The sequence below is a fragment of the Dermochelys coriacea genome, chromosome 6 (genome assembly GCF_009764565.3).
Source record: "Dermochelys coriacea isolate rDerCor1 chromosome 6, rDerCor1.pri.v4, whole genome shotgun sequence".
Taxonomy (NCBI): Eukaryota; Metazoa; Chordata; order Testudines; family Dermochelyidae; genus Dermochelys; species Dermochelys coriacea.
This window is the reverse complement of record NC_050073.1, coordinates 44,787,018-44,813,416: the sequence shown is the minus strand read 5'-3', so window position 1 is coordinate 44,813,416 and position 26,399 is coordinate 44,787,018. Positions and strand designations below refer to the sequence as shown.

The following is a 26,399-nucleotide window of genomic DNA, read 5'->3' as shown; positions in this document are numbered from 1 at the left end:
CTTCCCAGCTCCTCTCGTAAGTGATGCCAGGGAAGAAAGGAGGCATTCTGCAGAGATTCTAGAGAGAGGGAGGGAGTAATGGCCAGAGGATGCTGTGGTCTAGCTATCCACAGGGATCATGGGCAGCTCTTTGGTTGTTGAGGCCACAGGCTTCCCCAAAAATATGGGGAGCACAAATGTGGATTAAAGACGCCTCTGTCCATCCCCCACACAATAACTGCACAGAATACAGAAATGGAAAATCATGGCCAATATGTGAAGGGTTGATCATACAATAAACATTAAAATACCTCTCTTGGCAGCTGTCTAGGTTACATAGTTAAGGACTTACATTCTTGTTTATTAATGTTGTGTTAATTTGAAACAAAATACAGGGATGTGTCAAATTCTTACTCAAATAGTCTAGTCAAATGAGAACAGGTTTCTCATGCAAGTAAATGTTTGCAGTGTTGGGAACTGTAATGTTTAACTGGTCCCAGAAAATAAATGCAATCTTTTTCCCCAAAGAAGCAAATAGTTTATAAATAGATTATCTTGCCATTTATTTTTTTTAAAGAACTCTTCATTCAGAACTGAGTGTTTTAAATTCAACTGGTGGCTATGAAATCATTCTCTTGCATTAAACTGGACAGGGCCACTTTCTGTCCAATCAAAACATAGAACTGTAAATGAAGGCAACATTCATCAGCTTCAGTCATTGACCTATTTCTCCTTAAATAGTTGCAATATATACCTGATAACTCTCCAAATATAGCTAGAACAATATCCTAGGGTTTACGCTAGGGCAGTCGACTAATTGCAGTTAGCTTCCATGATTAACTCAAAAAAATTAATCGTGATTAAAAAATGAATCACAATTAATCTCAATCCTGTTAAACAATAGAATACCAATTAAAATTTATTCAATATTTTGGATGTTTTTCTACATTTTCATATATATTGTATTCTGTGTTGTAAGTGAAATCAAAGTGTATATTATTTTTTATTCGAAATATTTGCACTGTAAAAATGATAAAAGAAATAGTATTTTTCAATTCACCTCATACAAGTACTGTACTGCAATCTCTTTGTTGTGAAAGTGCAATTTACAAATGTAGAGTTTTTTGTTAAATAACTGGACTCAAAAACAAAACAATGTAAAACTTCAGTGCCTACAAGGCCACTCAGTCCTACTTCTTGTTCAGCGATTCGCTAAGACAAACACGTTTGTTTACATTTACAGGAAATAATGCTGCCCTCTTCTTATTTACAGTGTCCCCTGAAAGTGAGAACAGGCATTTGCATGATACTTTTGTAGCTGGGATTGCAAGGTATTTATGTGCCAGATATGTTAAACATGAACATACCCCTTCATGCTTCGGCCACCATTCCAGAGGACATGCCTCATGCTGCTGATGCTCATTTAAAAAAAATGTATTAATTAAATTTGTGATTGAACTCCTTGGGGGAGAATTGTATGTCCCCTGCTCTGTTATACCCTTATTCTGCCATATATTTCATGTTATAATCATCTCAGATGATGACCCAGTACATATTGTTCATTTTAAGAACACTTTCACAGCAGATTTGACAAAAGGCAAAGAAGGTACCAATGTGAGATTTCTAAAGATAGCGACAGCACTCGACCCAAGGTTTAAGAATCTGAAGTACCTTCCAAAATCTGAGAGGCCTGAGGTGTGTAGCATGCTCTCAGAAGTCTTAAATGAGCAAAACTCTGATGCAGAAACTACAGAACCCAAACCACCAAAAAAGAAAACTGCTTTTGATTGTTATTGCACAGAACCCATCATCAGCATGGACACGTGTCCCCTGGAACGGTGGTTGAACAATAAAGGGACATATGACTCTTTAACGCATCTGGCACGTAAATATCTTGGATGCCGGCTATAATAGTGCCATGAGAACGCCTGTTCTCACTTTCAGGTGACATTGTAAACAAGAAGCAGGTAGCATTATCTCCTGCAAGTGTAACCAAACTTGTTTGTCTGAGCGATTGGCTGAACAAGAAGTAGGACTGAGTAGACTTGCAGGCTCTAAAATTTTACATTGCATTCAAAAATAAAACAGGTTTTTTGGTACATAATTCTACATTTATAAGTTCAACTTTCATGATAAAGAGATTGCACTACAGTGCTTGTATTAGGTGAATTGAAAAATACTATTTGTTTTTCTTTTTACAGTGCAAATATTGTAATCAAACATAAATATAAAGTGAGCACTGTACACTTTGTATTTGATGTTGTAATTGAAATCAATATATTTGAAAATGTAGAAAATATCCAAAAAATATTTAAATAAAAATGGTATTCTATTGTTGTTTAACAGTACGATTAATCGCAATTAATTTTTTTAATCGCTTGACAGCCCTACTTTACACCAAAATTGTGTTTTAGATTTAAGTCTATTATGAGCACTGAAATAAATCCCAGGGGCACAGGAAGTTTTCAAAGCTTCTCAGTAAATGTAACTGCTTGTCTATTTTTGGTTTATCAGGAAAATGAGATAAGAGGGATTTTTACATTTTTCTCTAAAAAAGATGTATTTATTGAGTGGAAATATAATCTATTTTGCTTTCTATTGTTAAAAGTGATGTTTTTACTTGAAAACATAGCTAAATTATACAAAATAAATATTGACTAAGTGATGTATAACAACATTGCAAATGTAGGTAGACTGTACACTACGTAGTTTTTGCTCTAATTAGTTTTAATCTGTGTGCATATAAATTAGTAATTGCATGCACAAACATGCAGCTTGACACACAATTCCCAGTTTTCATGAGTGAATGTGACTGCAAAAACTGGTGCACCCTCAATATTTTAGGAACATTTTTAGAAGACTTGGAAATAAGTTTCTTAATTCCTAGGCCCCAACCCCTCTGCTGTGCCCAGTCTCCACTGGATACAGCAATGAGGAAGGACTGTCAGGACCCAGTTGAAGTTTCCTGATCCTAGGACTGTTTTTGTTTTTTTTGTTTTTTGGCCAGTGTAGAGTAGCCTGAAGGCAGCTATAAACTCTGCCAACTTGTAACAGCTCTCACAGAATGCTCTGCTAGTTGGAATGGGCAGAAATCAGTACACTCCAGCCCCCACAAGGTACGCCTTCATAGGTGGCTGCCATGCAGTGGTAATTAAGAAGCCAGCTAAGCTAATAGAGTATGACTGCTAACAATTGCCCCACACTGGTTCTGCTCACTTTGTGCCACTGGAGCAGGGTAAAGAGACCAGGATCTATCATCTAGTGTGTATGGTCCACTCCTAAAAGGTACTGAGCACTTGTAATTCCCAGTGTTTCTATAAGTTGCTATAATTGAGCAATATATGCTATAATGCCACAGAAGGCATTTGCCCATGAGTCTACTGTTCAGAAAAGAAGATAAAAAGGGTGACTGAGGGGGTTGATTTTATTGTTTGGATATAGTTAGTGCTGTGTCTAGTTTAATAGATGGAAGGGGTAAGAGAAGTTGTTTTTTAAAAGTGGAGACACGTGCCTACTTTAACAAATAGAATTATTAGATCCTGAATAATAGCAGAGTGATTATTCTATAAGACAAATGATTTTAGTTTTGGAATAGAACCACGTACAACAAAAATAAGAAAAGTTTCTAAACCACTTAAAGAGGCTACACATAGAGACAATTATTTTTTTGACCAAGTGTTTGCATGCACTCTTTTTTGATCTAACTTTAGATGTCCACACTGAATGTCTGCAGATAAATCAGTTTGATCTGTATACAAAATCAGCTATCAAATTGTATATACAAATGCTTTTTTTGTATACAAATGTCACAGGGCACCTGTGTTGCCACCTTGTGAACCTCACTTTCTAGCCAGTTCAGATGGTTTCACAGTCACAAACACAAACACACACCGGGCTGTTTATCTTACACCAAGGTGTGTATTTATTTCCCTCTTACATAGTAATACAGACTTACAAGAAAGGTAGGCTTTTCTAAAGCCCTCCCCAGCCCACACTCACCCTCTGAGCTCCTCTTGAGTTGCCCTTGTTTCCTCCCATTATATTCTCCCCCCCAATTACCTTGTTAGCCCAATGATTGTCACCCAGGCTACAGCAATGTAGTGATCAGGGTGCTGCTCATAGCACCCTGTCACAAGATGTCACTTTTTACACAGACAAAACTTTGTCACATATAATTATATGTCAAAATATGTGTGTGCAAAATTACACCCATAGTTCTAGAGCAGTGGATACAGCCCTTTTGAAAAAGTAGCTCAACATATGAAGTACCTGTTGTACTGAGACCATAGCCAGCAAACTTTGCTCATATGACTAGTCTTATTGACTTCAGTTGTAATAAAGGGGTTTAAAAAAGCAACAAAAAGCATGCAAAACAATTTTACCGAATTTTCACTTACAGTGGTTATTTCTTAGCACAAAAGTAATATGAAAACAAGTAATATGAAAGTAATATGAAAAGGCTTGCTTGAAACTTTTTAAAGAACACATAGATGGACATAATTTGTTGTGGAATAGTTAACATGATTTTTGTAAAGGGAAATCATGTCTCTCCAATTTACTAGAATTTTTTGAGAGGGTCAGCAAAGGGGATCCAGTGGATATAGTGTATTTAGATTTTCAGAAAGCCTTTACCAGGTCCCTCAACAAAGGCTCTTAAGCAAAGTAAGCAGTCATGGGATAAGAGGGAAGGTCCTCTCATGGATTGGTAACTGGTTAAAAGATAGGAAACAAAGGGTAGGAATAAATGATCAGTTTTCAGAATGGAGAGAGGTAAATAGTGGTGTCCCCCAGGGATCTGTACTGGGCCCAGTCCTATTTAATGTGCTCATAAATGATCTGGAAAAAGGGATAAACAGTGAGGTGGCAAAATTTGCAGATGATACAAAACTATTCAAGATAGTTAAGTCCCAGGCGGACTGCAGAGCTACAAAAGGATTTCACAAAACTGGGTGACTGGGCAACAAAATGGCAGATGAAATTCAATGTTTCATAGATTCATAGATACTAAGGTCAGAAGGGACCATTCTGATCATCTAGTCTGACCTCCTGCACAGCGCAAGCCACAGAATCTCACCCACCCACTCCTATGAAAAACCTCACCCATGTCTGAGCTATTGAAGTCCTTAAATCATGGTTCAAAGACTTCAAGGAGCAGAGAAGCCTCCCTCAAGTCAACCATGCCCCATGCTACAGAGGAAGGCGAAAAACCTCCAGGGCCTCTCCAATCTGCCCTGGAGGAAATTTCCTTCCCGACCCCAAATATGGCAATCAGCTAAACCCTGAGCATATGGGCAAGATTCACCAGCCAGATACCCAGGAAAGAATTTTCTATAGTAACTCAGATCCCATCCATCTAATATCCCATCTCAGGGGATTTGGCCTATTTACCCTGAATATTTAAAGATCAATTACTTACCAAAATCCCATTATCCCATCATACCATCTCCTCCATAAACTTATCGAGTAGAATCTTAAAACCAGATAGATCTTTTACCCCCCCTGCTTCCCTTGGAAGGTTATTCCAAAACTTCACTCCTCTGATGGTTAAAAACCTTCATCTGATTTCAAGTCTAAACTTCCTGGTGGACAGTTTATACCCATTTGTTTTTGTGTCCACATTGGTGCTGAGCTTAAATAATTCCTCTCCCTCTCCTATATTTATCCCTCTGATATACTTATAGAGAGCAATCGTATCTCCCCTCAACCTTCTTTTAGTTAGGCTAAACAAGCCAAGCTCCTTAAGTCTCCTTTCATAAGACAAGTTTTCCATTCCTCGGATCATCCTAGAAGCCCGTCTCTGTACCTGCTCCAGTTTGAATTCATCCTTTTTAAACATGGGAGACCAGAACTGCACACAGTATTCTAGGTGAGGTCTCACCAGTGCCTTGTATAACGGTACTAAAACCTCCTTATCCCTACTGGAAATACCTCTCCTGATGCATCCCAAAACCGCATTAGCTTTTTTCACAGCCATATCACATTGGCAGCTCATAGTCATCCTATGATCAACCAATACTCCAAGGTCCTTCTCCTCTTCCGTTACTTCTAATTGATGCATCCCCAACTTATAACTATGTTGATAAATGCAGAGTGAAGCACATTGGAAAACATAATCTTAACTATACATATAAAATGGAGTCTAAATTAGCTGTTACCACTCAGGAAAGAGATCTTGGAGTCATTGTGGATAGTTCTCTGAAAACATACATTCAATGTGCAGCAGCAGTCAAAAAAGTGAACAGAATGTTGGGAATCATTAAGAAAGGGATAAATAACAAGACAGAAAATATCATATTGCCTCTATATAAATCCATGGTATGCCTACATCTTGAATACTGCATGCAGATGTCATCGCCCCATCTCAAAAAAGATATATTGGAATTGGAAAAGGTTCAGAAAAAGGCAACAGAAATGATTAGGGGTATGGAATGGCTTCCATATGAGGAGAGATTAATAAAACTGGGACTTTTCAGCTTGGAAAAGAGATGACTAAGGGGGGATATAATTGAGGTGTATAAAATCATGACTGGTATGCAGAAAGTAAATAAGGAAGTGTTATTTACTCCTTCTCATAACACAAGAACTAGGGGCCACCAAATGAAATTAATAGTCAGCACGTTTAAAAAAAACAAAAGGAAGTATTTTTTCACACATTGCACAGTCAACCTGTGGAACTCCTTGCCAGAGGATGTTGTGAAGGCCAAGACTATAAGAGGGTTCAAAAAAGATCTAGATAAATTCATGGCGGATAGATCCATCAATGACTATTAGCCAGGAATGGGCGACAGGAAATGGATCACTTGATGATTATCTGTTCTGTCAATTCCCTCTGGGGCTCCTGTCATTGGCCACTGTCAGAAGACAGGATACTGGGCTAGATAGACCTTTGGTGTGACCCATTATGGCCGTTCTTATGTTAGAAAGATGGGGGAAATGGACATGATATTAATGGTAATTGAGTTTCTGCAGTTAAAGTAAAAAAAATCTATGGTATGCTTGAAAATACACTAAAATTAAACAACTTCAGCCTCTGTCATTTATATGTCACTGGAAATGTTGAAATTACTAACTAAACATACAGATTAAAATAAAATTGTGCATGACCATGAGCGTTGCGAAAAGAAACCTCCACACTGTGATTTTTTTGTGAAGCTGTAGCTATTTTAGTGATGAATGGGTAAAATCCAGTATGAAAGAAATAATTCTGCTGATGAAATAGATGCCTACTTCAGTATACTCTCTTCAGAGCCTAAAGAGTGGCTGCAACTTTGTATAGGTTCCTATATACAAGTGGGTATGTGTGTCTTCATGTTAGGCATGTCTATATGTGTTTCCTTATAAAGTTAAAGAAATCTGAGCTTCATTGGCTAAACCTTGGCAGAATATAATGTATTTCCTTTCCTTTCCTTTAAAGCTACTATTTTCAGAATCCACTGCAACATACAGACTCCTTATATAGCTCTAATTGCTCCAACAATGAAGGGGTTATGAAAGTAGCAACACATTTTTAAAGCTCTTATAGTTTTACTAGTTGTAGTTCAACATCATGGAAGGAAACAGCACCTTCCCCCAGTAAAAAAAATCTAACTTTCCTATGGTACACAGAAGAGGCAGTGAATTCATTTCTGTGATTTCATAATTGTACTTTTAAAATGTGCAGTAAAAACACTATTACAGGAAATAAGTAATAAACCAAAGAGAGCAGTTCAGAAAATCTCTCCTAATGATGGAAATTTATCAACCTATTTCAGGGGGTAAAAGAAGATCTCTGCAGGGAAAAGGCAAGAATATAAAAGAATAATATGAACCAGACTTAAAAATGGAAGTTAAAAATACTCAAGACATGAAAAGTATGAGTTAAGAAGACAGAGGTGAAAGGTACAGCTCAGAAAGATTCAGCATGTGAACACACAATGTGCTGCTTGTGTTAATGAGGGAACTATATACAGCAGTTAGCATGTTGGTATTTCAGGGCAGTGAAATATGAGATAAAATGTGCTCCAGGGATAGAGAACGTGGAAGCAAAACAAACATTGCACTTAAGCCCTTTGCATACAAGGAATTTTAATTATGACCCTATAGCATAAGTACTTAAGTTCTTTAATTAATTTACGAAAAAGTAATGGTACATGCATTTGTTTTTACATTTAAACACATTATATATGATTCATATCCCAAAACACAAAGGCAAGTGTGTAGGGGGGGGCGGGGGAGGACAGGGGATCAAGGAAGATGACAGCCCCACTATCTCCCCTCTCCAGTGACTTGGTGAAAGAGCCCCCCAGAAGTACTCTGCCTGAGATCAGAGGTGGGAGAGGTGCCCAGCATCCTTAGCCCTGGTAGCTCATTTTGATATATTTTTTTAAACAACTCATTAGCAGACCATGGGTCTGAGTAGGTAAGGCTTTAGTAATTCTCATGAAGTATTTGGCCCTCACAAGGTGGTGGAAGGATAAGGTGTGAAGTTGTCAGAATGGGCATCACAGGTATTCATATCACAGTAATACATGCACTATATAAATATATCTATATTTTCAAATGGTATCGTGTAACATTTGTTCTGGAGTGACTATGCTAAGGGCTGTTTAATTTCTGAGCATGCCCAGATGTTTCCAGAAGCCTGAACAGACTCAAATTGAGCTGTGTTCATGCATTTTTTTTTTTTTTTTAGAAAGTGTTGTGCCTTCTCTTCTGCCAAATAAGCCTCCTGAGTCTTTACTCAACATTGCATGGTCAGATTTAAAAAGAAAGAGAATTTTAGGGCACTCTTTTACGTCACAACTCTTCCCCATGCAACACTTTTTGCAGGGATTTGGTTTCAGACTCTCCAGAGGAGGCACAACCTTTCTGAGATTACTCTGGCCTACTACAGAATGATGTGGTACATTCACGTCTCCATACTGTGGCAATTGTGCCCCAGTAGTAACTATAAGAAATTCCAAGAGACACAGTAGTAAGTCTTACATGTTATATTGTTTGATTCTATGAAAATGAACATTAGTAACCAATACCCGAAATGAAGGTTTTAGTATTGCCACTTTTAAAAAACAAGGTTTAGTATTCAATATAAATGTTTTAATTCAATTTAACAAGTATAATTGAAAAGAGACTTTTGTTTGGCTTTAAGCATTCACTGACATTTTTTGTAATCTAAGCATTGCATCATTGCGCATGAGAACCAGGAAGCAAAACTGACTAGCAATGCATATTAAAAAAAATCTAGTTTAATTTTATTGTACAAAAAGGGAAATACAAAAAGTAAACACAGAATGGGGAAATATTTCTAACATTTTTGAGTTTTCATGCTATTTATTATTTTAAGGATATAACTTCATGCTCTCCCTTTAAACTATATATTAAATGGTTATAAAGACTGTAATATGCCTTCATTTATAAGCCACATAATGTAGGGATTCACAGAATTTAAAGTAGAGATTAGCTTTGCATGTCTTTCATTTAAACTTTTGATGTTCATAATCTGTGAGTTGGTGAGGGAGCATTAATGACAATACTTTGTTCTCAGAGCTCCTGATAACTACAATGAACTCTTTTTACTCCTGTTCTATATTTGGGGAAATTGAGGCATTTAGAGGCCAAGGAATTTTTTTTCCTCCCCAAGCTTAGAGGAGGCTAGTGGCAGAATTTGGAACAGAAGAGAGGTCTTCTAGTTCCCCATAGTAATCACTAGACACAGTTTCCTTCACAGTTTATGTGACTATAAGAAGTTGAATTTTGGATTTTTAATCACAACTTTTTGATATTGAGAACTCAAGAAAAATTAAACTTTGAATGAAAGCGCCCATATTTTTTCTTTTCTCATGTTATGTCAAATCAGGCAAATATATAATTGACAACTGCACATTTTTACTTTTTTCTCCCCTATCAACACAGATACCAAATTCATTTTTTCATGAAAGGAAAGATGTTTTAAGAAATAACATTTGTAAAATGCACATATAAAATCTTAGGTTTCAGAGTAGCAGCCGTGTTAGTCTGTATTCGCAAAAAGAAAAGGAGTACTTGTGGCACCTTAGAGACTAACAAATTTATTAGAGCATAAGCTTTCGTGAGCTACAGCTCACTTCCGATGAATGCATCCGATGAAGTGAGCTGTAGCTCACGAAAGCTTATGTCTAATAAATTTGTTAGTCTCTAAGGTGCCACAAGTATTCCTTTTCTTTTTATATAAAATCTTACAATTTCAACCTTACATGCAGAAATTCAAACATGATCTATTTGGTGCATCCTACCACTCCCCCTGCTACCCCCATTGCTTCCTTATTTCACAGAGTCAACAAATTTTGTATTATTATGTTCCAATTCTTGAGCAAATTTGGTTTTAACCATAGTATGGGTCAGACGCTTCTTCCTTCAAAAATATGACTCAGCCACATGTAAAAACTTTTCCAGTTAGTTCTCAAAAGAAGATATTCTAATTACATGAAAGAAGTACCATATTTGTAATCTTTGTATCATATATGTGTATATCTGCTGTGATCCAAAATACCATATGTTATGTTAAATATTGGGAATAAAGGGGAAAAAGTAATGAGGACAAATTGCTTGGGACATTGAACTTTCAGTTGTTGCAGAGGTTTTGCTATTTCACTACAAAATTACATTTGCATTTTCTGTAAACATAACTGCTCATCCAGCCAACATTACCAAAAAAACCCTGACTATAGAGAATGATAGGCAGAAAATTTTGAAACAGTGTTATCTTTAGAGCAGGAAGAATAATGAAAAAAAAAATCCATAATTATTTTAACACTGTAAAATTTGTTGAATTTGTCATTCAGCTCAAGATTAGCATTTTATTCAGCACTGAATTCAGAATTTGTTTATTTATTCATTAGTTCTTAAGAACTAAACTCTTCTGAAGTCTGTATGAGATACAGGCAAAGCAAGCAATTGTTCTATTACAGTTCAATTACTTGAAACTATATATGCACAAAGGCAGACATGTGGAAGCCAGAGCACCACCCTTTACTCCTTTCTATGTAGACGCTTGCAAACACTGGTCTCTCGCTTATTAGGATCATAAATATCTGTGTGCCAATCTTTCATTGTTCAGCTTCTAAAGAAAAGCCCTTATGACAATGTTGTATGAAGGTACTAGGTACACATTACTTCAACCTTTCTAGTAATTGTAATCATGTGTTAACTTGTCAATTTCTGAAGCTCAGATATCAGCTGAATTTAACATATGGAGACACTCATGACAGTTTTGTGTTGTTTCTACCTGCTGTGGTTCCTACTGAATTTCAGGCTTCTTGTCAATTTCATACTAGTGCTGAGTGCAGTGAACCTGACAAAGAGCAGTATGCTATTAGCTACACAAAACAAAATGAGACTGGTTCAGCAAAGAAGTGAAGCCTCTCCCTTTAGGTATGAATTTTACATTATGTTTCTGAGGCTACCAGCTGTCCTAGTCAAAGTCAAATCAATATTGATTTCAGAGGAATTCATGCAAGATGCTGGCACTAGACATAGGTGACAGAGAAGGCCTGAAAGCAGGTTTTAAAGTAGGTGCAGTTTTCACAATCTTGGGTTAGTGTAAGGGCCCAGTTTGAAGGAGCTGACGTGATGGAAAACTGAAGAATGCTGATTAAAGGAATATTGGACCTGGAGCCACCTTCAGTTAGAGCATCGTGTGGTGAAGAACTGATCCTCACCTGCATAGCAGGTTGGATAAACGGTAGGTGATGGGATTATATTTTCTTCAGTAACTTCATTTCTCATTTCATTTCTAAACAAAAGCTTTCTTTATTCACTCTGTATCTCTTTATCTTAACATTTGATGTTATTAAGAGCACAGACAACTGAATTCTACTTTCCCCATTGAAAACTGTGCGGATGATCCAAATGGGGTCAGTGCTTTGGGTTCTACTAACAGGGTCGGCTGTCAGAGTCGCTGTGGTGGTGGCTGTGAGCAGCATCCTCAGATGTACAGTTACAATGAGGAGAATCTTTTGCAGGAGGAACAAGGAGGGCCTTCTACACAACTACAGGGCAAGGTCTTTCTATGTATTTTACAGTGGCAGGGTAGCCACTTAATATAAACCCTTTGTCTCAGGCAGTTTATTCTGAAAACAGGCATTTTTGAGCTGAGGAAACGCCACCAGAACTGCTGGGCCCCTTGCACTGCAATCTTAAATCCTAATTCTATATGGTGTTTAACACCCTTGCATGGAAAAGAAGCGTTTGAAGCACCACTCAGAACATATTCCTTACCTCTCAAGATCCAGCAGAAAGGGCAGCAGCATATTGCTAGTATCTGTTTGGGGTTTTTTTTATTACCAACAAAATTATTTAGCCATCTCAAAAATTTGGAAATGCATAGAAGTCAGTTTCCCACATCAATCACTCTGCGTACATATTTCAAAGCAAATTTTAAAAGCATCTGCAGTCATGCAAAATACCATATATGGATAGTGGGCCAAGTTAGGGGTACTGAAGGAATTGCAATTTTGAATTTCTTGAGTTTTGTGAATTTAAGAATTATATTTTACACTTAGGAAGAAGCATTTCATCCAAGGAGCATAAACTTCTTTATAAGCATTACATGAATAAGCTTCACAACACTCCTTTGAGGTAGGTACCACAAGTACGTAGTAATATTCCTATTTGGCAGATGTGGGACGCAAAGAAAATTTCACACTTGAGTGCCTAAATGTGACTGTGGGCATCAAGATTTAAGTATCTACAAATCAGATGCTAAGGCCAGAATTTTCATAAGATACTAATGATTTTGGATGCCTAACTTGATAAAAAATAAGGATTCTCAAAGGGCAGGCAGTCAGCATTTTCTGAAATATCAAAACCCTTTAAATTGTCTCAGATTGAGAACCCAAAAATTAAGGACCCAAAATCATAAGTGTTTTCTGAAAATCTTGGTCTATGTCTCTAAATGTGAATTTAAGCTCCTAAATCAATGGTGGAGTATCCTGACTCTTGTTCTAACAGTTAGACAGCATTCTCTCCCTTTTCATTTAAGCTCTGTTTTAATGTTGCATTTTATATATATTATATTGATTTCATTTAGTTTTAGTTCTCCCGTTGTAAAAGTTCATGTTCGACTTTGTCTGCTACCAAGTTCATTTTGCAATCCCGAAGGGCTTTTATTAAGTCAGCAACCTTAGCTTCCTTTCCCTTCTCTTTCTGCCACTCTCGAAGTGACTGCATCAATTGTTCTTGCAAGTTGTAAGGACTGGCTGTTAGAATTCTTTCAATTTTTGTATCAGAAATTCCTAATCTTCGAACTAGCATTTTCCAGTTCTTCCCAACGTTATCACATATAACTTCAAAAGCTACATTCTGCTGACCTGAAAAATAAACAAAATGGAAAAATCCAGTTTATGGCAAATGAATGATTTATGAAGAGAAATTTACAATGTGCATTTCTCTATTGATTCTTACTGTATAGGTCCATATTAAGGATCATATTGTCGCAGGAAAGCCACTGGATGTGCTGAGGACAATGTAGAAACACCTCAGACCTGATGGAGTTTCCAGAAGCTTTGCGTCACACAGTGACAAAACTTCTCCATAAGTGCCAGGGGAGCTGCGCTACCCTTTCTGAAAAGCTGGTTGCAGCATGTACTCCCTCATCCTCCTGCATGTGGCCAGTGCAGAAGCTAGTGTGTGGAATTCCATGTGGCAGTCTAGAGCCAGAGATAGTGCTAGTTTGGAAATCCTTGTTAAGAGTAAGTGAGACTCAAATAATGCATAGTCCATTTACTGGCCTTTTGAAGAGGAGTAAATTTCACCACAAAACTATTTGAAACATTATTCACTTTTTTTTTTAAAAGAGCGAGGCAGACCTCTGCTCCAAAGTATTCCTATTCAATAGTGTTAGGGGTTAGATTGAAAGATTTCCACATCTACCTTACTTAAAACAAAAACCATTTATCAGTGGTTCCCACTGTGTTAGTTTGCAAAATAAAAATAAGATGTGTCCACCTACGTTTTTCTTTCTCATCTAGATGGTTGACAACATCACCTTGTCCACCTTCTATGAACTCTTGTAGTTGGATTATCAGATCTTCTCTTTTAATGGTTTTGATCATGAGCTGGAGAAAATCTACCTTCTCTCTTGCAATCTCCCGCTGTTCAAGGAGGATGAGAAAGAGATCACTACCAGTTTTGACGGACTCAAGCTTCCTTTTGCCAATTTTGTCCAGGCACAGAAATTTCAGGGAAGAGAGATCACTGTCAGATAAACTCATGGAAAATGAATGCAGGAGAGACAAAAATGGGTCCATTTTGGTAAGCCCTGTGAAAGAATATCAAGAAAAAAATATTGTGTGTGTAAGAAAACATACAGGAAGTCTCACATGTTGTTTGCTTTCTGCTTGCCTAGGAAACACCTTTCATTTGAAGATAAAACTTTCTTTTATTAAATATACAAGTTCTTAAAAATAAAAGTAAAGCTCTTTGGCATGATTACTTTCCTGAAAGGCAATTAACGTTAGCTATTTCTCTACAAACATTTCTTACTTTCACTTTCACAACGCACTGTCATTATCAGTAATTAAAATCTTATGCTTTCCAAAGTTTGGAACAAAGTTCAATATACTTTCTCTTGGAAATCAAATTGCTGTTATGAACAATATGTAAAGATATGCTTCATTTCATAGGAGTTGCTACTTACTTCCTGGTTTAATCTATGTTGCCTTGAAAGCCTAGCCGCGATAAACAAAAACTTCACTGTGCTGAAGGCAGCTTTCCTTTTACACAGAGATCTGCCTGTCACCGGAAATCACATGAATGAATGATGCAAACATTTCAGCCTCCGGGAGTGCTCTATTTTGCATTTGAACAGTAGGTGGCAATACCATACAACTATCTATCCTGCCATATAGACACACATACCCTGAATACTAGTGCCATGTACACACATAATACTGAATAAATACATCAAAATCTGTAGTCTTAAAATCAACAGAAGAACTGTCAAAATGGTTCTAAATTATTATGAAAAAGCAAAGCAATTCAATTATATGTTAAGTAAAACATCACAGTTAAGCACAGGTTTCAGAGTAGCAGCCGTGTTAGTCTGTATTCGCAAAAAGAAAAGGAGTGATCACTCTCCTTACAGTGTGTATGATAAACCCATTGTTTCATGTTCTCTGTGTGTGTGTATATAAATCTCTCCTCTGTTTTTTCCACCAAATGCATCCGATGAAGTGAGCTGTAGCTCACGAAAGCTTATGCTCTAATAAATTTGTTAGTCTCTAAGGTGCCACAAGTACTCCTTTTCTTATCACAGTTAAGGATTCTGTATATATTTAAAATCAAATCCTTCCCCTTAAGAATTGTATCAAGAGTAAAAACTGATGTTCAAAAATACAAAAAATAGAAAAGAACGTGAAAGGATTCAGAAGTTTTACTGTGAATTATTATGGTAGCTGCATAAAGGTTTATTTCACACTAAAAAAGTGGGACAAATTTATGCCTGGTGTAATTCCCTTAAAATCAGTGGATTTACATTAAGAATTAAGTTAGCATATTCTTTTTACTAATCCAATAGTAAGCCCTAATCATAAGAGAATCACAAGCCTATTTTCACACCTTGCTCAGTTCTCAGCACCTAAACTGAGATTGAACTATGACATCATATTGAAACTGGACCCCTGGAAGTGTACATGAATTTTTCAGTGTAGGGGTAGATAAATTAGGATGAGGCAATTATGGAGTAAGTCAGGGTGCTCATTGCTAAATACATTGTGCCTATTCCATATAGTTTCCTGCAGAGATTAGTGTTTAGGATATTGCTGACACAGAAAAGTAGGTGACCAAATTCAGAATAGATATGAGGGCAGATTAAACCTTATTTGAAAACTACCCCCACAGTTAGGAACACATAAAGTTAACAGAGTTATTTTATATTAAATTATGCACAATGTATGTGTTTGGCGTAAACATTCAGTTCACCACCTGCCTCCTGCTGCAGGAAAAAGCAGGTCTAGCTGCTTGGCTGGTTATCTGTGCATAGTTTCCTGCAGTTTGAAAACATTTGTGAATGGTAAGTGTTTAAATAAGCCAGGGGGTCTAGGGATAACTAGGCCCCCATTTGCTCAAGGATTTTATGGCTTCTGGTCAAGTTTAGCATTTACATAGTGCTTTACAAGCTATCAATCAGCACATAACTCTGCAAGGCCTATTTATTATTTTCTCTTTACAAGAGGGGAATGAATCACAGCAGTTAAGTGGTGAAGTGAGTTGATAAAGGCCACGAAGGGACCCAGTGTCTCAGCCAGGATCAGAACATAGGAGTCCTTTATTCCTTGTCCATCATGCTATTAAGATGCTTCTCCTTGTGGCCAAAAGTCAAAATGGCTGCTCAATGGAGAAGTCAACTCAGCTGCAGGTCGTCTGCGGGAGCAGCAGCAGCTGCTGTCTGAGTTACACTGCTATCCACAGCAACAAATTGGTATCAGGCTCTTCTAAAAGCTGAGGGACCTGAGAATTTCACTGACCTCAAAGGTGAAGCCTAGAATTATGAATACCCCATGATTGTTAAGAAAATCGGACAAATTTTCAAACCCAGCAATAAAGTAATATTTTCAAGCCTGTTTTTATACAGAAAAAGCTTTTAGTTTTAAGAAAAGCTCCCAGCCTAAGTTCAGCCCTGACACTGCTAAGCCCTGGGGAACTTGTACTTATGGGCTTTACAGGGACCAACCGCTGGACTTTTCTCATAACTTTGTAAACCAACCTGAAGTTCTCCCTTGTACTCTGGCGTGTGTGTGTGTTGGGGGTGGGGAGGAGCTCTCTCACTCTTCCCCAGACCACACACATTATTAATTATTTCCACCACAGCCTTCAGTTTACTAGGCACTTTACATACACAGAGGGTACAGTCCCTGCTCCAGAGAATTTTCAGTCTCACCTACACAAACTCAAAGGTTATTGTCTGTGTCTCCCACATCTCCATCCTCATGCTCCAGTTTTAAGGAGGCCAAAAGCCATTTTCTACAAGTTAACTTTCTGGCAAAAATTGTAAAAAATCCCAAAAGAACAACCCACCCCCCAACAATTAGTCCCTTTAAATTCTGTCATCCCCATGGTACATGTGACACCTTCTCTGACCCTACCTCCAACTAATCACAAAAATCAGGGTTAACATTGGTGTCTTCACCAGCCTCCTCTCTTCTTTTTTGATCCAGGAGAAATGGGTGGACTTCCTATCAGGCAGGTGTTATAAGATGGCTAATGTATATGCAGCACCACTGCCCTCCACTGGCTGGAATATCAGACCTGCTTAAAGGTCTGGTTCTGTGGGAGCTCCAAATGGTGCAGGCAGGGGAGAATTACCAGCAGCAGTGTCATATGGAGAGGATATGCTAATACTGGAGAGAATTATCAACACTGATAACGTGGGACGTGATGGAACTCACTTCAGGCACTTACGTTCCCTGTTTTCTAAGGAACAGAGTAGGTCTAAGTATTTTCTTTCTTGTGTCCTGATGATGCCTTTAGGCATGAAAGGCATGAGACACCAGAGTTACTGTGGGCTGGTGTAGTGAGGTCCAGGAAAGATCCACTCACGGCACAGCAATTTGAAATACTCAGGTTCAGAATGTAAAGAGTTATCAGGCATAAGGCCTAGTAACAAACAATATAAAGTCTGATTGTACAGAATGTGGCATCTTAGTGTATATTTTTATTCTGCAATAAAATATGAATCTATCAAACTGCATTAGTGAAACAAAATACATAGAACTCAGTTCAGGCTTGGTGATGTCAGTGGGTCAAATTCAGAGCTGAATCTATGCAAAGGAACTCTAAGTTACAGTAATTTACACCTTTTTGGTAGCTCCCTCAGCATGTAAATTAAACCATCTTAAACTCAAATTATTTTAGATACCCATAAATTCAGGGCCAGAGTCAGAGCTGATACGTGAAGTGATGTAATTGCAGTTCAGTATGTAAATGTGAGCGTAAGGGAGTCTAAATTGGTATCACTGACACACTGAGGGGCTTTATACACATAGTGTAAATCAACACTGTTTAATTTCCTTAGACTCATCTCTGAAATTTGGCACAATGGAGTTGCACCCATTTTTACCAAGACTGAATTTGATCTGTTAAGGCTAGTCTGATACATGCACAGTTGAAAAACCCATGCAGCTTGCTTTCCTTTAGCCTATTGCCTCTAAAGCCAATTCACAGGGTTGAGTGAAGGAGATGTCTGCCAGTAGGCAACAAATTTTAACCTTTTCAATGTGCAGAATAAAGTTTAACAAAAACTATGCATTTGACCACTTCAGATTTCAGTGACAGTTTCCCAGATATATAGCTCTGAGAGTGATCCTGTCACATAATTAAATGATATCTAGATTTCAAGGGCAATATCTTACAAGAACAGATAGAGGGTGCTCAAAGCTTTATAGAACATTAAACAGATCTGTGCTGCAGAGTTTCGAGAACAGCATTAGTAAGAACTCCAGCTCTCTAGATTTCTATAAGGTGCCAGTCTCCAAGGTATCTAGGCATCCACTAAAGAATACAAAATGTATTCTGTGAAGGATTTTGCTCTCTGCCCTATGAGTTGGCTTCAGTTACTTTGTGTGTGTAAACGTGGTGTAGATGGTACAGCTTAGATGTCTATTGAGAGGTACAGCATTTGTTTCCTTGTTGTTGCTTTAAAAGCAGTATACCAAGTTGTGTGTATTGTACAATAATGATATTTAAGTAATGTATATAGCTCTGTGTTTGAAATCCCCTGAGCAACAATGGTTTTGCTAAGTGGGTTTGTGTTACACTTTTGGAAGGTGCTTTGCGTGGCCCAGCTTTGGCCCATCTGGCTGGGTTTGCCTCATTCTGGGACACGTATAGTCTGGTCTCCTATATATTTCTTTCTGTATTCTAGTACATTCACACAATGCTTCCTGTGGGACCAATGGTCTACTTACTCTAATCTAATGTAGATATCAGTGCTCATTGCCATCATATTGGAGCTGCTGTATCCAGTTGTAATTATAGTGCTTTCTCTACTACTCTCAAGCAGCATCCTCTGGGTCTAAGGGCAATGCATCTATGTAAACTGGCCAAACAGCCTCATATAAACAATGTCTTCCACCCCTCTCCTCAATGACGTGCCTGTGGTAGGCTTGGAAAATAAGGGATCTGATTTCTTTATCAGACCACTCTCTCTCTTTTAATAGAGATTGCTTTCCCTTCCCAAGACTGGAATCCCTGGGTACAAAGTATGAAGTATATAATACATATTGCAGTATCACTGTATATATTTCATCTCTTGCCTTGTTTCTGAGCTACAAGTCTGTCAGTTCATATTTATTTTGCTTGCCTTTGATGTGATGAAAGTCAAAATCAATTTGATACTTTAGCATGATGCCCTGCTCCCTCATATACCTGAATAGCTGAGGTAAGAGGGCATGGTGCTCACTGGATCAGTAGTGGCTCATGACTGAGATTGTACAGATTAGAGGAGAGCTCAGGAACATGTCTTTAAAAGAGCTGCTACCACATATATGACCTGACTATCCAGATCAAAATTGGTGCCCCAGCTGTAGGGTGAGGAGAAAGTCAACAGGCAGCTTCAGAGGTAGAAGCTGGATTCAAACCAGATGGGACTTGAGAAAGCTTGCTTCCCTCCTGCTGTTGCTTTACAGGTGGATAAGAGGCTTTTGTAAGAATGGCTGGGCTGACTGTTATAAGAGTGAGAAAACTGGCAAGGGCCATGTGGTTTTTATCTTGGCAAATAGAAAGCAGAAGGGGGGCATCCAAAATGATGTGATATTGAAATTCATTGCATTCCAGCCTGGTGTGATCAATCATTTTGCTGGCATCCTCTTCCTATGGAACTGAATGGATCCACCAAAACACATCCCAGCCAGAATGGGGCTGTGAAAGAAAGCAGTCTTACTTCTCTGGTCAGAAAAAAAGAGGAAAACATAATTGAAACTGGCAATTGAACAAGAGAGTCAGTTGGTAGCTGGAACTTACAGGTGATGTCTTCAATTTAAATAGGCTTAAATAGGTTTGAATGATGGAGATAAGTTAAAAGAAAAGGAGTACTTGTGGCACCTTGGAGACTAACAAATTTATTTGACCTTATGCTCAAATAAATTTGTTAGTCTCTAAGGTGCGCAAGTACTCCTTTTCTTTTTGCGAATACAGATTAACACGGCTGCTACTCTGAAACTGGAGATAAGTTACCTATCTGACTTTCAACTAAATAGGTATCAAGTATCATTTTCTTTTAAGGAACTTATGGGCATCTCAGACAGAAATACTGAAGAATATTGCAGTTAAGGAGAAATAAAGTAACAATCCAGAGGGACGTAAAAGAACAAGGAGAAGAAAAGTAATTTAGCCGGATAATATCTCATTTCTTTGTACTTCTAAGATAGATAAGCTGAGTTCCATGAAATTTCTTATATATCCAGGTTCTTACACTACTCCCATCTTGAGGGTCTTTTGTATGTGAGATCATGAATGCTCTGCATGGATATTAAAGCTCCCCTGGTACTTTTAATTAATGAAGTGGTTTGCCCTTGTGTCTTTGGTCAAAACTTACCTTTCTCTACAAGTGTGCTGTGTGCAGTGTTGTGGCTGCCTTCCACTCCACAGGTGGCTGCATTTTGATGAGGAAGCTGTTTCTATACCGTTTGTAAAGTGCTTCAGGATCCTAAAAGGGAATTGTCCAGGATGAAAGGGGCTTTTGGAAATGTAAAATTATTATGGTTCAAAAGAGAGAAAATTAGAGATAGACTTCTGAAATAGCTCTCTGTGGGGAAAAAAACACAAGTATAGCCAAGGAACTGAAGTTCGGCATAAATACTTTGCAAACAGTTAAAAGATTTGGCCAAGTAACAACAACAACAAAAAAAAATCAATTGTTACCAATGGCTGAATTTACTATTGAAACAAGGGGAGGGTTAATCTAACCAACTGTAGATACATTTATGTTGTGTTATTGTTGGCAGGAGAAGGCTAGCATCAGTTAAATTAAATTAAATTACCTTTAGGGGAAAGGTAAATTTTAAACTTTTGTTTAGTTTTCCCTAGCTAAAAACCTCTTATATTTGATTTTTCCTTAAATAATCAATGTTTATCATACAATGTAATTAACAGACATTATTCAAGCATAATACATATAACTATTATGATACATCCACACATTAGCTTAACATTACATTGCTGTCCACTAAAGCCACACTTTTTAATTAAGCCACATATAAATTTGAGGGAAACTGAGGAACAGAGAGACTAAATGACTTGTCTAGAATCACATAGTGAATCAGTGGCAGAGTTGGCAATATACTATAGGAGTCTTGACTGCCAGTCCCCAAAGCTAACATGCTATCACTTAGTGTCTAAATATTGTATACATTTATTCTCTTACTTACCTGCCATCTTCCTTTCAGTTTCCAACCCAATAAAAACAGGGGAGGGAAATACTTAACAGAGCTGAAGTGTGTGTGTGTTTGTGTGTGTGTGTGTGTTGTCTCTTCCTATGTTGGAAATACAAATTTATAGACAGTTATAAAAAAAGAGGTTTAAAGTGCATCACCATGAATTATTTTCCAGAGAATGGGTCAATTTTTGCACCAACTTAGGCCCCACTCTTGGGAACACGTTTTGCACAAGCCCAAGCTTGTGACTAGTCCCACTGATTTCAGCCTCTGGAATCCTGCTCCAACCTTGCTCAGCAGAAAAGCAGCAGACCTTCTGCTAAAGAAGCCTCTGTGGCTGCAAAAGTAAGGACAAGATTTTCCCAGTGTGAATATTTCAGCCGTGAGCTCTTCCAACTGAGCAGAGTTCCCTTTGGAACCTTCAATGTTACAGCCTTTATTTGGCTGAACTGGGTGCTGTTAAGTAACATATGCTTTTTCCTGTCAGCACCCAAATATTCTGCTTCTGCACTCACTTCCCAGTACTCTCATAGACTAGAAAATAAAAACTGGTCCCCTCCCCTCCATCAGTTACTAAAACTTCCATTTAACAAAGAGAAAGAATGAAGCTGGCTTCACACTAAGAAAATGGAAAGTAATTCTGAATAGGACCTCACACTAGTTTTACACCAGTGATGTTTTCTCCATTTACTTCAGGAGAATTACTCTTGATTGATAGTGATATTCGTGAGAGCAGAATCAGGCCTATTGTGGTCACAATATTGAGCACAGACAATGACTCATAATTTAATACCAAACTAAGGTGCATTTATTTCTTAAAGAACAAGTACCAATGCAGACATCTGGGATTGTTTCATCTAAATATAGTCACTGATTAGAGGTGTGACTAAGTACATTTTACTTTTCCCATTAAAGAACATAATCAAACAGTCCTTTCCTTTTCTGTACGAGTCAGTTGGAAGGTACACATTTTTTGGAATCTGATTAGAAAGGGAGGTGCCCTGCCTGCTCAAACAGTGTTCTTCAAGTAGTCATTTCCTTTTACATTCTGGATAATTCAATGCGGCCAATAAATGATACAGGATATGACTAGGCTAGTTACTCATAGGAATTCAGAAATAATGAGTAAGAAAATAAATCCACTGTCACAGAACCCCACCCTTGGCATTCAAAGTAAAGGCTACCTCTGAAATACAGTATGTTTTTCTATTCTTTAAACAAACCATTCAATACATGATGCGTTCGTAGTGCAGTGTTGAATTCAAATACACATTGTGACAGGAAAAGGCCAGATGGCTATAGGAAAGTAGTGAGAAACAGGTATATTAGCCACAGGCTAAACAAATCCCTGTTACTATGGTAACCAAATGGCAGCTGCTTCAGGTCAATTAAGACACCTGGGGCCAATTAAGATCCTTCTAGAAAGCAGTGGAGACAGCTAGGTTGATTGGGGCACCTGAAGCCAATCAAGGGCTGGCTGGAACTAGTTAAAAGCCTCCCAGTTAGTCAGTTAGGAGCATGTGTCAGGAGCTGTAGGAGGAAGCTGCGCTGCTGGAGAAACTGGGCAGTACAAACCCTGTGAGGCACAAGAAAGGATCCCCTGAGATAAGGGTGAAGTAGATGTAGAGGAAGTGGGGGGCTGTGTGGAAGTGGCCCAGGGAATTATACTTGTCCTGTTTCAAAAGTCAGCTACCAATAGCTGCTACTATTAGGGTCCCTGAGCTGAAGCCCGGAGTAGAGGGCAGGCCCGGGCTCCTCCCCTCCCAGTCTCCCCGAGTAATCACAGAGATTGTGATACAACCGAGACTTTGCAAGGGAGGGTTGATTCTTCCCACCTCCCTTGCTGGCTTATGATGAAAATGGCTCAGTAGGCTGTGACTCTTGCCTCTAGAGAGAGAAGGACTATGTGGAGGGTCACAGTGAGCCTCTGAAGCTAGCATAATCCGCTTGGAAGCTCAGGACCCACTGAGATAAGATCAGAGTTTTGTCACAACATACAAACACAAATGAAGGACAAGTTCCTTGCACTCAAAAGCTTATCATCTAGGAAGACAAGCGCCACATGGAAGGTGTGGGAATTGGATACAATGAAATCTATACAATTTTTATATATACACCTTATATACATTTTTTAGTTTATTCAAACAATAACAATTAAAAGACACCTCCAGTATGCTCAACTGTACTTCAACATAGTTCAAACACTTCATGCTTTTTTGTGATAATTATACAGCGTCATCCTTAAATACAGAATGCATACAATTACAGCAATGTGGCTTGCAATCTGAGAGCGCTTGTACACATCTATACCCACTCACATTCTCACTCTATTTTGCCATTTTTGTGTAACTTTGAGGGAGGACCTTTAGAGCAGAGGGGCCTTTCCGTCCATCTCTGCTCAATCACTTGATAGTGACTGGCTAATATTTCTTACTCCTGGCTAAACCAAACAGCAACAGAGAGGTCCTTTTGTTGACTTTAGAGCTACATCCCTCTATTTAGAGATGCACCTGAACCAAAAGCTCAGAGCTAAACACCTGTGGATTTGGGAGAATTTGACTGCAGATGTGACCCTTCCCTATAAGGGTCCAAACCAATTCCCATCTGATCATACTGGGACTTAGGAGAAGTTCAGTTTGGGACCATCTTTACTTCTGCTTTTTCATCTCATGGAGGAGACAGGGTACCATCACTGACATGTAGTTGCTTCACTTTTCTTTCATATCCACTGCTAGAATTCCTATTGCTCCTTTCCTGATCACCAGTATAATGTAGTGCATGCCAATTTGTCCTGCACAGGCACTTAGTTTCCTATAATTTATATCCCCCTGCTTTTAAATTTATATTCACTCTTGGCTGCCAAGTACTCAGTAGCAAAGAAGGACTTTGGATACATTCCCATTGCCTGCTTCCTTTCTTCTAGATTACTATTTTATGCAACTAAATGTTTAGACTTCTCTTGGGAACAATATCATTTTTGGGCATTTAGAACAGCTTGATAATTTCAATTGGACATCTATAGAGTTTTTAAATGGTAAAGTAGTCCCTTGCTTTGATTTTACTATAAATAGACTAGAAGTCTGAATCTTTGGCAGGAGCACAATCTCCAGTGAGAATGCAGTAATTGAGGTAATCCATACCTGAGGCCGAGGGGAATTGCTCTGTCCCTTCTTTAGACCTGAGAAAAAGAAAAACCTTCTCCAGGGAGCTCTTTGGAGTCCTTCCATTCCAGTGAGCCTCAGCATGAGTTCTTGGAAGCTACCTTTATCATGAGTTATTAGTGAGCTGGCTTGTACCTCAGCATCCTTTCAGTGAGTAGCCTGCATGAGAAAGGGTTGAACCATATCTCGCAATAGCCACCAGCATTGCCTTTAGCCTTTGTTTGAAAGTTGAGGCTAATGGCATCCCTATTGAATGCCATGGCTGCATGGGGAAGTAGTTTACCGAATGGCCAAAGCAGGAATCTCACAGTGCTAGTGAGATCACTCTCTTGCCTGAAATTTATTTTCCTCTGGTGATTTCTTTGGGCCCAGGTTTTGCATAGCTTTAATGTTGATTCAAGGTAAAAAGAGCAGTTCTTGCCTGCAGATGCTACATTTCGCCATAGCAACAAATCAAGGCAAATGCAGCCTTTCACTTTTCATAATCCGAGATTTTAACAGTTTGGAAAGCTTCAGAGAGCTTTACAGTCAATATCTTTCTAGTGTTTACATGTATACCGGTATGTTGGGGCCAAAAATACTCAGTACTTATATAGGACAACTTGGCTGTTTGGCAACACACTTTACCTGAACTACTTGTATTACTTATAGTTTCTATATCCACTTTTAGCTTTTCACAGGAGGCTACAGTAAGCATGAGCAGTACTATATCCTGTCCTATATGTGCGTAGGAAATGTCTGAATTCAGTATAATTTCACACTGACGCTGTAGCACTGCATCCACAAAGGGAGAAATACCACAGAGCAGTTCCCTTAAAGCTACTAAAATGTTATGTGCAAGCAATTAAAAAAAGATGACATTTTTAGCTCCTTGTCCAGACTTTAGCCTTACTGACTTTTTAAAAATATATTTATTTTACGGACTACTCTAGAGGGGTTAATCCAAAATGTCATTTATCTTTTTCTCCCTTCAAGTCTCTGCAAAAATCTTTCAATTCATTATATTTACTACCCTCTCTTCCTTCCGTAACAACAACAGAAGTTTCAAGTGATTATTTTTCTGAATTGGACACATTAGAAGCACCATCTCAGGACTCATATGCAACTGTAAAATAAATCACATGAGCACTTGTGGTTTAGAGACTTGTTGGATTTGCAGGAGGTTCTGAGTTCTAAACCCTCTGTGGTTTTGGATAAGTCATGTTTCAGTGACTCAGTTTCCTTATCTGTAAAGTGAGAATAGTAATATTTTCCTTTATTATGGCATAAGCCTGGGGATAGGGCATGAGCCTGGATTCCATTCTGTTCCTACAGACTTCCTATGAAACCTTGGGCAAATCCCCTCTTCTCTCTGTATTTCTGTTCTTTATCTGTAAACTGGGAATAATACTACTACTTTACCTCATAGAGTATATTAAAGAGTCTGAGCTGTTCAGATACTCATAGGGTCCACAATACCAGAGATTGGTAGGAGTTTATTTGTTTGAATGGTGCTTTGAAGAAGAAGGTCCAGATTCTCAACCCCTGCTTTTTTCATGCAAAGGAACAGAAAGACAGCTTAGCTGGCTACCTGAGGATTCCCTGAGGCACTTCTAAGCGATGCTGTGGACTAAGCTAATATAGAACGAGCTCTGGGATTGGACTGTCAAAAACAACTCCTTTACCGCTTCCCCATCTCTGCTGCAACTAGTGCCTTTTGGCTGTAGCTAATAGCTAGCAGCTAGAGGGTTTCAAATTTCATTGCACTGTGATCCCCTTCTGACAACAAAAATTAATACATGACCCCAGTGCCCTGTGTTACTCTACAACCCTGCCACCTGGGGCTGCAGCTCTTGGGCTTAGGCTACATCTTGGGCTGAAGCTAAAGTCTGAG

General features: G+C 38.3%; 1 protein-coding gene across 2 annotated transcripts; it reads right to left on the bottom strand.

Annotated features, from left to right (window-relative positions):
- Positions 1 to 10,687: 10,687 nt before the first annotated feature.
- On the bottom strand, positions 10,688 to 17,170 carry FADD (Fas associated via death domain). Of its 2 annotated transcripts, none has more exons than XM_038405756.2 (3): positions 17,079 to 17,170; positions 13,946 to 14,254; positions 10,688 to 13,304 (listed from the first exon to the last, which is right to left on the bottom strand). In XM_038405756.2, the coding sequence occupies exons 2-3, from the start codon at positions 14,241 to 14,243 to the stop codon at positions 13,027 to 13,029; spliced, it is 576 nt and encodes a 191-aa protein (XP_038261684.1). In that variant the 5' UTR covers positions 14,244 to 14,254; positions 17,079 to 17,170; the 3' UTR covers positions 10,688 to 13,026. The 2 variants fall into 2 exon arrangements, with proteins under 2 accessions (XP_038261684.1, XP_038261683.1); XM_038405755.2 differs by lacking the exon at positions 17,079 to 17,170 and adding an exon at positions 14,633 to 14,771.
- Between the last annotated feature and the right edge of the window lie 9,229 nt (positions 17,171 to 26,399).

Bases quoted from the DNA above. Each gene is read 5' to 3' on its own strand.
- FADD (XM_038405756.2), bottom strand. From the start codon at position 14,243: ATGGACCCATTTTTGTCTCTCCTGCATTCATTTTCCATGAGTTTATCT. The intron at 13,305-13,945 runs GTAGGTGGACAC...TTTATTTTTCAG, and splicing joins TCTAGATGAGAAAGAAAAAC to GTCAGCAGAATGTAGCTTTT.